The 14,634-nt window shown below is 48.6% G+C and overlaps 1 protein-coding gene across 15 annotated transcripts in view; it reads right to left on the bottom strand.

Annotated features, from left to right (window-relative positions):
• Positions 1-14,634, bottom strand: part of ZMYND8 (zinc finger MYND-type containing 8) — a 141,582-nt gene that overhangs the window by 104,811 nt on the left and 22,137 nt on the right. For 14 of the 15 annotated variants that reach the window (XM_077167651.1, XM_077167669.1, XM_077167680.1 and 11 more), the window contains one exon: positions 11,245-11,315. In XM_077167651.1, coding sequence (XP_077023766.1) covers positions 11,245-11,269 — 25 coding nt within the window. In that variant the 5' untranslated portion in view covers positions 11,270-11,315. Of the gene's footprint in view, positions 1-11,244; positions 11,316-12,169; positions 14,505-14,634 lie in introns of those variants that run through there. The other variant, XM_077167655.1, reaches the window with a different exon arrangement.

Below are 14,634 nucleotides of genomic sequence, written 5' to 3'. Positions count from 1 at the left end.
CTAAAAAGTCCAATTCCATTATGTCCGCATGGTATAGATCTTATGTCTTTATAACCACAGACAGGACAAAAGTGTAGGTGAAAACACACTGAGCTGTTGGCCTGGCTACCTGGCAGGAGAGGATTTTCAGCTTTTTATCACTGTATATTTTGTCCAGTTGTAACACTGATTTTTATGCACTGGAAGGAAAATTCAATAAACTGGTTTTTTTGTGTGTTGGTTTTTTTTTTTTTTTTTTGCCCTTAAAGTCAATTTACATTTCTCGGTAGATAAGCTTTATTAAAAAAAACCACATCTACTGAGCAGCTATTAACTGGCAGCCCCATGTTAAAGAGGTGCCCGAGATTAAAGTGGAAAAGTTGTACACTCTGTGCTGCGTGGTGTGGCAGCCACATGTGCCTGTAAAGACTTGACATGTGGCTAGTGAGACTGAGGGCTGAATTTATTTCATTTAATTTCAATTAATTAATGTAAACGTAAGCCATCACACGCCGTCAGTGGCTACTGTGTTGGACAACAGGGCTGGAGAAGCTGACTATCCACCGACGGGCAGCAGGGATGGCAGGAGGGCAGGAGCACCTACGAAGCTCCCTCCCTCCCACAGGCTCTCAGGATTCAGTAGTTTTCTTACAGGCAGAATGATTTGATGCTCAGAAATGAGTATGTGGCCTTGCTTTTGATTCTTCCTTTAGTCTTGTCTGGAAATTCTCAAGCCTTGATTTAGTATGCATAAGAACTCCTGATGTGAGCTGATGACAGTGCTTTCGTGGGCAACTGAAGGGACCATTCGGCTGACTTTGACACCCAAAAGGTTCCTCTTTAGGACGGAGTATGTGGGGGGCTAAGAGAGAAGGACAAGACCTCACGGGTGTGGACAAGGCGAGGGGGCGGCTCAGGAAGCAGCTGGAAGGAGCTGCAAGGTGACTCAGCAAGGCACAAGTGTGGCAAGCCAGGCAGGCTGGGTAGGAGGGACAGGTCTGCAGGGCCGCAGCTGTGCTGACCAAGGCCGGACCAGCAAGGACACACAGAGAAAAGCCGTGATGACGGTGGTCTCGAGAAGCCACTGGAAATTTAAAGCAGGAGTGGACAACTGGACGTGTGTGTTTGAAAGATCTGCTCAAAGTGGGATTAAAACATTGGGGAGGAAAGAAATCAGAAGGAACAGAACCATTTCAAAGGGCATCATGTCTCTCTCTCAAAGGAAAAGAAAGGCAGGCCACCAATCATTTCAAAGAGAGCAGTCATTTGAGCATGGATAATTATTTCCAGACACTGGATCATCATGGAAACAAAGTCAGTCTCTCTAGCCCGAAAGATTTTCCTTCATTCTCCAGGATAAGAGTTCTATCCATCAGATATACAAAGCCAAGACATTCATTCATTTGCTCAAAAATTCTTACTGTACAAGGACGAGAAAAGACATATGGAAAAAAAGTGATGAGCATAAGCAAAAGGCAGACCTCAGCCTCATTTGGGGCCTTGAAATAGATGGATAGAGGGGAGCTGAGAGGAGAAGGGAGAAAGGAGAACATTCCAAGTATGAGCAAAGGCCCAGGGGCCAGAGATAGCTCTGCCAACGCCCTGGAAGGTCAGGGTATAACACGGCAAGAGAGGAGGCTGGAGAGGCAGACGGGGGCCGCCCAGGATGAGGATTTTAGGATTTTGATCTTCATCCTAAAACCAATGAGAAAGCACTTAAGAGTTTCAAGTAGAAGAGAGAGTGGCCTGAGCAGAAATGCCTTTCGCAAGCATGGGGGGTGGGGGAAGTGTGGCAGGCAGAGGCAGTGAAACTGGCCAAAAGACGGCTACAATCAAGAGGGACAGCTTGGGGAGGACCGACAGTTAGGATGATGTTCCACTTTAAGAAAATGACACAGGAGGCACCACAATCAAGGATGAGTCCCGTATCTGTCGCTTAGACAACTGGCAGAGGGCTCACTCGCCAGGGAGGATGGCAGAAGTTCCATTTCTTGGCAGAGAGGGGTGCTGAGATGTGAAATCAGTTTTGCACATGTCAAGTTTGACACCCATGGAACAACAGGTAGGCAGGTGGCTATCTGCTTCGTAACTCAGGGTTGGAAAGGTAAATTTGGGAGTCATTAAGCTACAGAGGCAGGTGATGTATATCACCCAGGAAAAGAAGATTCCGGAGGAGATGAGGAAAATGTCTCTGACAAGCTTTCAGCAACCCTAACACTTGATGGCTAAGAAAGAGGAGGAGGAGGAACTGTCAGAGAAGTAAGAGGGAAATCAAGAGTATGTTGGCAAAAAAGTCAAAAGAAGGGAGTGTCCAGGGGGAAAATGATCACCCAGGTCCGGTAGTGCTGAGATCAGGTGAGCTGAAAACTGGAAGCCTCGGCCAGAGAAAGCAACAAGGGAGCCATGAGAAGTGAGAACCAGTGACATGGAAGGACTGGGTGGGAGCCAAACTGGAATTGGCAGAGGGCAACGGTGGAGGAAAAGAAACCAAGACTTGAGTTCTGATACTTCGAGGAAGCTTGAGGAAGCTTCTTGAGGAAGCTTTGAGGAAGCTGCTAGAGGCAGGACAGTAGCTGGCAGGAAAGACGAGGGGTCAAAGGAGCAGAGTGGAGGGACTTGGGTATGTCCTGCGCCTTCCACAAAGCCGCTGCCCTTTGACCCAGCAATTTCACTCCTAGGTGTGCACCCAAGAAAAACAGACACAAATCCACACAAACACACACAACATACGTTAAGAGCAGCCTTATTCATAGCAGACAAAAAGCAGAAACCCAAGTGTCCAAGTAACAAACGGCTAGAAAAAGTGTGGTCCATCCATGCAACGGAGCATTATTCAGCCGTGAAACAGAAGGAGATGCGCACCCACGCTACGATAGGGACACACCTTGAAAACACTGTGCTCAGTGAGAGAAGCCAGATATAAAAAGTCACAGGGTATATGACTCCACTTATACCAAACGTTCAGAACAGGCAAATTCACTGAAAGAGAAACAGGTCAGTGGCGACCAGGACCTGGGAGGGGCAGGAAATAGGAGGCGGCGCTGATGCCATGAGGGATCTTTTTGGGGTGATGAAATTGTGCTAAACCTTCACTGTGGTGACTCAGACGACATGACTCTATGAACATACTATATATAAATCATCGAATCGTACACTGTAAGTGGGTGAATGGATGATGATTAAATTGTATTTCAAAAAGCTGTTTAAGAAGAGGCCTGTGAAACACTGGCTCTCCAGGCTCCCAGGAGAGTGGGGGTTCAGGGGACTGTAACATCACATTCACACTCACACTCGTCCCCCCCACGCGAGGCACGCTTTCCACACTCGTCTCCAATCATCAGTGAAGGATTGACCACCATCAAGGTAAAATGTACCGATGGACTGAAACTTTCAGAGAACCAACCTGTGCCTGGGTCTCTGAAGGACCTAAACCGGGGTACATTTCTTTCCCTACAGGGATTTGCAGGAGAAAATAGAAGAGACCGTTCTTCTAGAACTGAGGTTGAAAATGGTTTTAGGAAACAACCCTCTATAATAACAGTCCCACAAACACGTAACGTAGGTCAGACCCCAAAAATGGGACCGATGTACGACTTCCCACAAGTGAACCCCAAAGCTGAACTACACTGTACGGCCATTCTCAACAGATCCCATGAAAAGAAGCACCCAAAATACCATGATGGCCAAGAGAGGGTAGACTTCTTATTTTGAAATCCAGCATCAAACATCTTCAGAGAGCTGAGACATTTTAGCTTCCTGCTAGGAGAGGAACAACGTGGCGGCTTCCTAACTTGCAATCAATTTTTCCTACATGGGTGGCACCTCTGGGAGGCAGAAAATGCAGAAGAGACAAAACAGAGTTAAAAATACTGATGCTCGTTTTTTTTTTTTTAAAGGAAACTTCTAAGCAGCTCTGCATTGCATTCTGATTTTAAGGTGTTTATGGTTATATTTTCTTAAAGAGTTCCCTTGGAAAATGACAGAAGGTCTCTAGCTCTGAGCTGTCCTAGCAAACAATCCCTTTGTGAAACAGTCTTAATTTACATACAACAGTGAGAACAAGGATTCTGTCGGAATTAAGGTCTGGGGCTGACTAGGAAATTGCTGTAATTGTATATTCTCCAGCACCCTGCCTCTGAAAACATATCTACAGCCAGGCAAATCGCAGCAAGAGTGATACCGCTCATGATTTTAATATCGCGCGCTTCCGCTGCATCTGTGCTTGCTTTCCCAGTGTCTCGTTCGCGTGCACGGGTGACATTACCCAGACATTTTTTAAAATGGCTTCAGCTTTGGCAGTCTGGCATCCACGCACTGCGATCACCACCCCAAAACGCACACATAGCAGAAGGGAGTTGTGAGACCCCCAGACGGGAGAGGGGAAGGGGGTCTTTGGATGGGGACGTGACAGGAACCCACAGAAGCCGTCGTTTCTCAGACGCCATACCCCTGGGCTTTGAGGCACTTGGTCTGACTCCTGCACGGTGAAGCCAAAATCCTGCAATCAACCGTGCCATCATCAGTCTATCGCAGAAAATGCAGACTGACAACCATTGGCCACGTCTGACCTGCAGATGAGCTTTGCTGGGTTTGTGCAGCGTCTTTGAGACACTGATATGCATAGACCACATTCCTAAATGAAGTGATTTCACAGGGGAAAAAATATCCAAACTGGCAGTACAGGGTGAGCCATATTCCTGCTGGGCAGAGATCACAGGAGGTGCCCCCCACCGCCTTGCTTAGTGCAGGCAGGCACCCATGCACCAAAGACCCCAGGGCACCTCCAGATACCACTAGGGTCACTTAACTGCTAGACCCTTAGGCTTTTGAATGGGAGCCTGAGGGATGCCTCGGGGCTAAGAGCAAAGGCCACTTCATTTGTCTCTCTGACCCTCACTTTCTTTCTCTGGAAGCTAGCAACAGCAACACACTTACATCCTGGCATTAGTAAGAGAATCAAACGATGCAATTTATATAGAATACTCCACACTACATTAACAATACCTCATAAAGTATTGACTACACAAATACACCCAGCCGTGCCTTGGATTTACACTCGGGCAGATCATCACCCTCGGACACAAATGTCAACCTGACATCTTAAAAGCTCCAAAGCTTTGTCTCCAGAGAACCAAAACGCTCCAGCAAATGCCAAGTCTGGCATGATGGCAATGACTGACTCGGGAATCACTCAGTTAATAAGTGAGCACGTGTCCCAGGAAAGGGAGCGGACAAACGGAAATTTAGTTAGAGACCCTGAAAGGAGGTACAGGATGGAAGAGTTCTGAGCCAATGACTGTCAGAGTTTGTAAGTCTCCCACGCACAGTTTAGTTCAGGGCCAATCTTTTCTGACCCACGTTGGGAATAACACTGCCAATTTCCCAGAAGCCTGAGTGGCCATTTCATCTTCTTTCAGGAGTCATCTCTTCCCCCGGGGAGTGTCGGTGGGTCGAGGACCAGGCACCAGACCTTCCCAGGCCAAAGGGCAAACAGGTGACTGACTCCCTGGGGACTTCGCCCTGCTGCCCTGAGGAGATTCTGCACCAGCTCTCCGTCCCCAGCACAGCCCTGGCTCTCCGGCCTTCCTATCGACATCAGGAGCCATCGGACAATCGTCTAGTGTATTCCTTCCTCCCAAAATGAACAGAGCCGGCTTCTGGCGCTCGCAACCAAAGAATCCTGATGGGGATGGTGGCATGTGGGGACTGAAGCGCTGAATTTCTCAAGCTCCAAGAGAAGCAAGCTGGAGGAATAAATATGCGTTCTCTGTGTCCTAACTGACACGCCATAGATTTTGAGATAATTAGGACTGAAAGAGAGATAAGCCTTTTTCCAGTTATCCTTTGCAAGTGTCGTATTTTGACCGTGCCCATTTCAGCTCTGGGAGCCTCAATGCAGTATCTTAGCTCTGAGCCTTGGCATAATGCCATCAGCTCACCTGATGTGAGTGGCTGTCAGGAAAGGGTCCTGGAACAAAAGCAGCCACCCATTGCCACCTGGACTCACTACATAGGAAGGTGGGAGGTCAGTGCCACACAGAGGAAGTCTCCCGAGCTGACCCTGGAGAGAGGCAAAGGGCTCGCTGGAAACTGGGTGGCCCCTGCCATCTCCACTACCCCTTCACCCTCATGGATTCCCGCCAACGCAGGGGTTCCAATGTCCCTGTGAAAATCCATCCAAACAGCTGCAGGCTGGCTTTATTCCAACATCGCAGCCGCCAATGAATCAGGAAGCAGGCAGAGTGGCACAAAGCATCCAAATCCTAGACTTAGAGATGCGAATTTCTATCCCAGCCCAAGCTCGCCTGCTGGGTGACATGTAATTCACCACTGCGCCCCCGCTGAGCAGGGAGGGAGTCCGGGCTTGGTCCCCACATCCATGCCTACTTCCTGGAGCTTGTTAAGTGGGGGGTACAGAACACAGGGCACAGGGCCCCCCCACCACCACCACAGGCTCATCCTTCCTGCTTCCCCCTGACTCTTCAGCAACCTGCATCTCCAGCACTCACCATGCTTTTTCAGACTCTGTGCTGGACACCATTCAAGCCTCATCATCCCCTCACCCCCACTTACAGGAGAAACTGAGCCACAGGGAGTGATGTGTCTGAGGTTCCCCAGCTAGCATGAGGCTGAGCCAGAATTCAAACCCAGAAGTCTGGCTCAAGAAGCTGGGTTTTGTTAAACCTCCATGCCATCTTGCCTCCCAAATGTAAGGGAGAGAACAGCGTGGTGGGGACAGAAAGGACTTGCATTCGAGCAGAGGAGACAGCTGGCAAACACGTAAGAAAATATAAGGTCACGGGTAAGGACAATGGAGAAAACAGCGAGTAAACAGAGGAGCCTTCTGGAGTATGGGAGACAGCTGATTCTCTTGAGCTGGGTGGTGGCTGCAAGTGTGTTACAAATTCAACAAGCTGTGCACTGCACAACAGATCAAAAATGCACAATAAATGCACACATACATGAGTGAGTGAGTGAGCACCAGAGAACAGTAAGGGGATGGGGGTGGCGGGAACCAGGCTCCTCCCTGCTGGGGGGAGGGGGCTAACACAAGCCACGGGTCATGGATTAGGGTTGGAGACATCTATGAACTCACGGCTGGTTTCCTACAGACACAGATGGTTACACAGAGAAATATGTATATATGGGTATCCACACGGGTTAGTACACAAAGTGTTGTCTCCTTCCTCTGCCAAGTGGGAGGGCCTGGAAGGAAGGCCAAACCCCTAGCAGAGAGCACACCTGGGGCTCAATCTTGGTTTCTAACACCTTTTCCAACAAGGGAAACGGGGCTCCTGGGAAAAACGGCCAATTCTGGGGTAGGAAATGTACAAATTAACCTAGCACACCTATGAGGTACCAAAAAGGAAGTATTCAAAAAAAAACAGTGACATGGGTCTTACCAACCAAAGGGACGCAAAAGCCAACCGAAAAACCTCCCAATGGCCAAAGCTGGAACACTCTGAGCAGCAAAGTAAATAATGTAGTATTGGACAATCACAAAAGTATAAAATACCTACTCCTAAGAGTCCATGCTGACAGAAATAAATGATCGGGAAAATACATAAATGGGGGAAAATAGACAAATTTCCCTACAGATGAAGTCCAAATAACATACAGATACCCCTCCCCAAACGGGTGTTACGCATGGGGGACGTGAAGTGACCTCCTTCCAAATGGAGGAAAACAGCTTTTCCATGGAGAAACCCGACAAACACTGCCTCGGCCAGGGCTCAGGGCCGACGCCGACACCGACAGGCCACGTTCAGAGGACACGGCCTTGGTAACACCCATGAGCAATGGCGCGTCACCTCTGCAGTCTTCCCCAATCCCAGAACCCCTATTCCACCATGAGAAAAACATCAGACAAGTCCCCATCAAGGGAGATGCCACAAAACACCTGGCCGGTCCTCCTCCGGCATGTCAAGGTCATCAGGAACCAGGAAGATCTGAGAAACCGTCACAGGCAAGAGGAGACTAAAGAGACACAACAACCGTGTAAAGTGGGATCTTCGGGCAGAAAAAGGACATTAGCAGAAAACTAAGGAGATCAGAAAAAAACATGGGCTTTGGTTAATATTACTACGTTGATATTGTGATAAATGTACCATATCACTGCAAGATGAAACAGGGAAATCATATGGGGAGGGGCGTTATGTGGAGCTCTCTGAACTACTTTTGCACTTTTACCTTAGTAAACCTATAACTATTCTAAAATGACAAACGGAACAGAAAATGATGGAATGGCCCCCTGAATTGGATGGCTACCAAAGGCCTCTCAGAGGAGGAGAGATCAGAGCTGAGAGCTGAGAGATGAGAAATAAGCAGCGTCTCCCTCAAAGGGCCCAGGGTGCAGGGGAGGGACAGTGAGGAGGGCGGCCAGGTGCCCAGGTGGAGTCAAGGGGGAAACCAGCCAAGGTAAGCAGAACATCACAAGGTGGGTGGGGCTGAACTGGGGTGAGCAGGGTAAATCACGGGTGAGTGGGGGTGAACACACACGAACGGGGGTTGATGGGGGTGAACCAGGATGAACAGAAGGAAATGGGGTGCTGAGGGAGAACCGGGGTGAACAAGGTGGATGGGGGTGTACGGGGGTGAACCGAGATGAATGGGGGTGATGGGGGGTGAATCGGTATGAATGAGGGTGAACTGAGGTGAATGGGGGTGATTCGGGGTGAACCAAGGGGAATGCGGGTGGTTCAGGGCAACCCGAAATGAATGGGGGTGAACCAAGGTGAATGGGGGTGGTTTGGGGTGACCCAGATGAATGGGGGTGAACCAAGGTGAATGCGGGTGGTTCGGGGTGACCCAGATGAACGGGGGTGAACTGAGGTGAATGCGGGTGGTTCGGGGTGACCCAGATGAACGGGGGTGAACTGAGGTGAATGGGGTGAACCAAGGTGAATAGGGGTGGTTCGGGGTGAATCGAGGTGAACGGGGGTGGTTTGGGGTGACCCAGATGAATGGGGGTGAATTGAGGTGAATGGGGTGAACCAAGGTGAATAGGGGTGGTTCGGGGTGAATCGAGGTGAATGGGGGTGGTTCGGGGTGACCCAGATGAATGGGGTGAACCAAGAGGAGAGTGGGGGTGAAGGGGGTCGTGAACAGAGATACAGGGAAGGTGATGGGCGGCCCAGCGGGGCAGGTGCCCACAGCCTGGACCTGAGGACTGTGGAGGTCAGTGAGAGAAGGAGCAAGCCCAGACAGGGCTGATCTGATCTGGCTTTGAAGACGGCTCTGGGTAATAAGGGGAGGGGGGTCTCAGGGGGCAGGTGAGAGAACACAGGACAACAGGCCCCCAGTTGGCACGGTGCCCACGGCATGGGCAGGGGGAGGTGCCATCCTGTGAAGGTCAGGAGCATTCGGGGCGTGGAGGAGGACAGAAGGGTTCTCCTGAGCAGGGCAGGCCTTCTGACCTGGTGACCAGGCCTTCTGAACTGGTGACCAGCCCTTCCGTGGACCCTTCCAGAAAAGTCTCACAAGGGGACTGCAGGGTCCTGTGGGCACTAGCGCATCGGGGATGGCAGTGCTGCCTCGGAAGCAGAGCCTCGGCTCAATCCCACGCTGCTGCTAACAGACTCCAAAATGTCACCACTCAGCGACAGTCTCTTCATGGCCAACGGGAAGGACAGCTCCTTCCTAAGGGGACTGGAAGGGTATGGAAAGAGACCCTTCCCGTTCAAACAAGGCTCTGTAAATACCACCAGTGTCTATTCTATAATCTAACCTAATCCCATTTTACAACAGTAAAATGAGGCACAGAAAGTGTAAACCACCCAAGGGCACACAGAAGGAGCGGCCCAGGGAAGGCGCAGCTGGCCTCTCCGGGCCCCTGGCTCTCCCAGTCTGCCTGTCTCCCAGGGGCCCGCATTCAACTGTGACCACACCACCAGGCACTGGGACGTAGCTGCGTGACACGCACTTCCTCGCTGTCTCAAAAGGCCTCTTCCAGCAGTTTCCCTGCACGAAACTCTGCCGTGGCCCTCCTGCTCCATCGCAGGTCCTGAAACCTCGCCCTCCTGGACGGCCAGGCCTGGGGAGGTGGGGGGACGTGTGGCAGCTCTGACTCAGCCCACCCTCCTTTTGCAGCTTGCCCGGCAGAGCCCACCTGCCCAGGCAGTCCGCCCTCCTCAAGCCCCCCACCTCCGCCGCGCAGCCCTCCCGCCTCCCGTGCCCGCCCCTCCTCCCCGCGGAGCTCTGCCCATCCCCCAGGGCAGGCCAGGACCCAGCAGCCGCCAGCCCCCACTTGCCCCCCACTTGCGATCCAACCCTCCCAGCTCTGCCTGGAATGACACGATGTTCAATAAAACCCTCAAAAAGCCTTTTTTGTTTCAGGCGCCTTTAGGGAGTCACTTTTTGTGACACTCTCTAACTAGATTAGCCCCTCCTTCCGGGTAGAGAGTAATAAACCTCTCTCCAGCCCTTCCCTCTCTCCACCCTCCCTACCCCAAAACCCACAGCGGGCTCTGGGCTCCGAGCAGGCACTCACTCAACCGGACTTGTTGAATGAATAAAACATCTTGGAGAAACCATTATGCTTGGAGATGAGTATTTTCATCAACCAAAGATGAAAAATGCTCCAGTCGCTCATTTTTAAAGCACCCTAAAGGAAAAAGGGAATGACTTCCTTCCTTTTGGGAAGCCTCATTAAAATGCCTCTTGCACAGAACAAATGAAAAGTAACAAAACCTAAATTAGAAGACTCTGGAAGTCTAATACAGCATTCTGAAAGAAAATACTCTATTTCCCCTGATTTGCTAAATTCTGTACTAAATGCAAACACTGGCCTTACTGTTCCAGAAAGTCCTACATTCCCCCTTTTTATCTGTTTCAAGACCACCGTTTTCTGATCAAGCATCCCACTTCTGTGCTCCCAAAAGGTCCATTATTAGAACCAGAAAACAAGCAGCCGCTGAGGAGTCCAGTCACTTCTAGGACATTTTTTTATTTAAATTCTCGTTCCTGAAAGTGACCCAGCAGAGAGGTGGCCAGGCTCCCTCAGCCATGGCACACACATGCAATCTGCTATCGGGAGAATTACTGACAGGTTGGTATATCTACAAAACATTCAAGGGAGAGAAAATTAAAAGGCGGAGATTTCTCGCCTAAATTAGGTTCAGCCAACAAAGGCTCTACCTGTCAAAATCGGACCAGAGTTGTACCACTGGCTCCTAAGGCCACACCCCCCTGCTCTGCAACACCAACAAAAAGAAATTCCAATTTTGTCCTCTGCTATGCAATAGATGAGACCAGATTTGTACTCACCTTTGGAGCGAGTAGAGATATCCATGCCCTCTACCACCTCCTGTTCTGTTTTTATTTCCTCTTCAGCCAAACTGAAATAGAGCAGATTATGTTCATGTTTAGGGAGGCTGAGAACTTGTGGGGGGGGGGGGGCAGCTACTTAGGAGTTCAACCACAAACCCACCTTTAAGACAACCCCATCCCTGGACAGAAGTGGGGAAGAGAAACCCACCCTGATCTCAACCAAGGGTTAAGATTCTTAAAGGAGCTCTTCAAATACTAGGTTACCCTTTTTCCGCCAAGTGGTTACTATTGCAGTTGTCATGCTATTAGGGGATGCAAAAAGGCACTTTTTAGACACACAGTTACAAGCGCCCCATCTGCCAATGAGAACCCAGCCTCCAAGTAAATAACTTTCTAGTTGTTACCGCCAGGTTCAAAGAGAGACAGGTTGGAGGTGTTTTATCCCTACCCAGTGATGACCCCCGGAATTCTACACCGCCAACTGTGTTCCTTCTCCCCCAAATCTTACAACTTCCCAACAAGGTAGAAACATGAATTTAAAAAATAAAAAGAGTTAAATTACAAAGCAGAGAAATATACTCAGGCCAGAAGCGGAAGGTCTGAGACAACCAACATTTATCTCCGGAATTAGGGCTGGGATCTCCTCTCCACACTCTCCCACCCTCTAGATGTTTCCTCTCTGAAGCAGGCATTGCTTAGAGAAAGCATTCAATGCTCTTTTGAACTGTGACTAATTATCCTCTGCCACAAAAGTGGAATGAGGAAAGATCATTTAAAAGACAGGCTGGGGGGGGGGGGGGAGCAGGGAAAGCAGACCCCTGCGCCGAGAAGGCCTCCCATCCAGAATCTTCTCGCCACCCCCCCTGCCGCTGGAATTCGGGCTGAATAAAGCACAGACCATGTCAGACCATCCCACACTCACACTTTCCAAGGCAAACCAGAGGAAGAAATGACGTTAACTTCTGCTTTTAAAATAGGTAGAAAATTATGTGAGGTCCTAGAACATTCCAAACGTTCAGACCCAAACTTGAGTGACAAGCCTCGGAGCAACCTCTAAACGCATTTCTATCAGACTATGGTTAAGGAGAAGAAATGGGGGCACCCCCAGTTGACAGGACTGGAATTTTCCATTTGGAAGACTCAAAGCCAGCACAGGAAGGAGGCCGGACAACAGGGAAAGGCCTAGAATGTCCTGTCTGTTTTCCGTGCTCTGGGACTATGACAAAGCAAAAAGGCAACCGTCAGGCGTGGAGCTCCAGAATCGGATGGAGCTGTGCTTAGGAGAGTTCCATGTTTGTCGCGGGGAAGAGAAGTGGGGAAGGGAGCTAGACAGAAAGAAAAAAAAAATCATAGTGCAGAATTAAATTATAGAAGCTTGGAGGCCTCACTCAGACTTAACTAGTCCCAGCAGAGAGAAGAAAGGCAGATTTGGTTTAAATCAGAATATTAACACATTTAGCTCTCTGATATTGAACTCCCGTTAACAATTCCGTTTATCCTGCCTCTGTAGAGAAAGCTTGTAACACAAATCACCAAAGAAACAACTGACATATTGTCACAAATGGTTTTCATCAGAAGAAAGCAGCCTGCTAAATTTAAACACATCACCAACATGCAGTAACAACACAATGGCAAACTGGCGAAGGTGAATTTAGCACTAATACTTTCTATTCCAAGTTAAGAGGCAAACATTCTCTGCTCCAAAATACTTTGTCTGAGACAAGCACATGCTGCCCAACTGCATGCTGTCGCTTTCCTGCTTGGGGTGACTGGAAATACCTTTCAACAAAAAGCCCCAGGCACCCCACAGAGAGGGGGAGATGGTTAAATTCAAAACAACAAATAGCAACCTGGATCTTTCTAGCAAACAGAATTCTGTTTCCCTCTCTAGCATGAAGTATGTGAAATCCTAATCTTCTTGAAACTGATCCCATATTTTGAGTGATAGAGAAAACCCTAATCTGTGATCCAACCAAAAAGTACACTGGTGAAAGAAACAATTATGCATAACAGAGGGCCCCCCCCCCAAAAAAAAAGAAAAGAAAAAAAACCACTTGAAGGATTTCTGCAGAGATGAAAACATTCAAAGGTGAACACATCACCGAGGAGGGCTGCATTCAAGAGAACAAGCATTTGGCTGGTAACAGCCCAGTGAGAGCTAGAGGCAGGAGAGCTGCTGTGAGGCTAAGAAAATGCAAACTGGTTATGTGGTGGCTATTTGCTGCTGAGTTATTTAAAATAATCAATTCTGGGGCAGGAAAGCGAGAGAAAGGACTTAAGTTAGGCTGTTTTATCTTTCCAATCACTACAAGCGGGCACACGATCACCTAACTTTAGCAATAGCACCACCAGCTTCAGCCAAGGATTTCAAGCACAACAATTTAAGAAAACCATCTTTCTCACAGTTCAGCAAGGCATCCTTTCAAAGGGAAACCAAACCGCGCGCACACACGCACACACAAATACATAGACACAGTAACTTGCTATTTGACTAAAGGAAATCGCAGTGTCTACGCATTAAAAGCAAAAAAAAAAAAATTCATTTACAAAAGCAAAGATCAGAATGCAAAATTAGTCATTTTGAATAAGCCACATCTAAAGGGACTTCCTTTTTCTATACCACTCATCTCGGTTGTCTTTTTTTTTTTTTTTTTGGTTTAGTGTTAAGAACTGGTATATTATTAGGAAAGAACTATGAATATTACATCAAGAGTGGTAGTGAGAAAAAAATTGTACCTGTCTGGAATGTCCCACAGATGTTGGTCAATTTAGGCTTAAAATTGTTCAGTCATTTAGGAGGAAAAAAAAAAAGTCAACAAGAACTGTTAAAAAGCACAGAAAACAGCAGCTGGAAAAAAAAATACTTGGAACTCCTGCCATCTCAGAAAAAAAAAACACCATCTTTCCTTCCATATCTCCTAGCCTCCAGCAACGCAGATTATTTACATCAAAAGCAATGGAACAACAAGCCCTTGTTTCTAACTGACATTACTTTTTCTCTTGGATTAGGTCTGCTGGGGAGGCTGGGGGGGGAGCCGCTAAAGCAAAGGGTGAGGTTAGCTGAAAACCAGCCTCTCACCCAACAGGAAAATGCACCATCCACTAGTTAGTTGTATCTGCTCATGTTGACCCCGCCACCACCTCTTGCATTCCTGTTTACCCTAAGTCACTTGCCTATGGCTGTCACAAACTGCTACATTTCTGGCAATTCAAAGAAGAAAACAGCAGCGCCTGCAAGCACAAGCAAATCCCACCCCGTCCCAGAAAGAATAAAAGACACCCCCCCCCCCAAATGCCTGAGCAAGAAAACCTATGCTTACTTCTTCACCTGCATGCACTGAAAAAGAGCAATTAAAAAGTTGCAGATGAACTGCTGAACCTCTAGGA

The sequence above is a fragment of the Tamandua tetradactyla genome, chromosome 1 (genome assembly GCF_023851605.1).
Source record: "Tamandua tetradactyla isolate mTamTet1 chromosome 1, mTamTet1.pri, whole genome shotgun sequence".
NCBI classification, from domain to species: domain Eukaryota; kingdom Metazoa; phylum Chordata; class Mammalia; order Pilosa; family Myrmecophagidae; genus Tamandua; species Tamandua tetradactyla.
The sequence above is the reverse complement of the archived record's forward strand: the minus strand, read 5'-3'. Positions and strand labels throughout refer to the sequence as shown.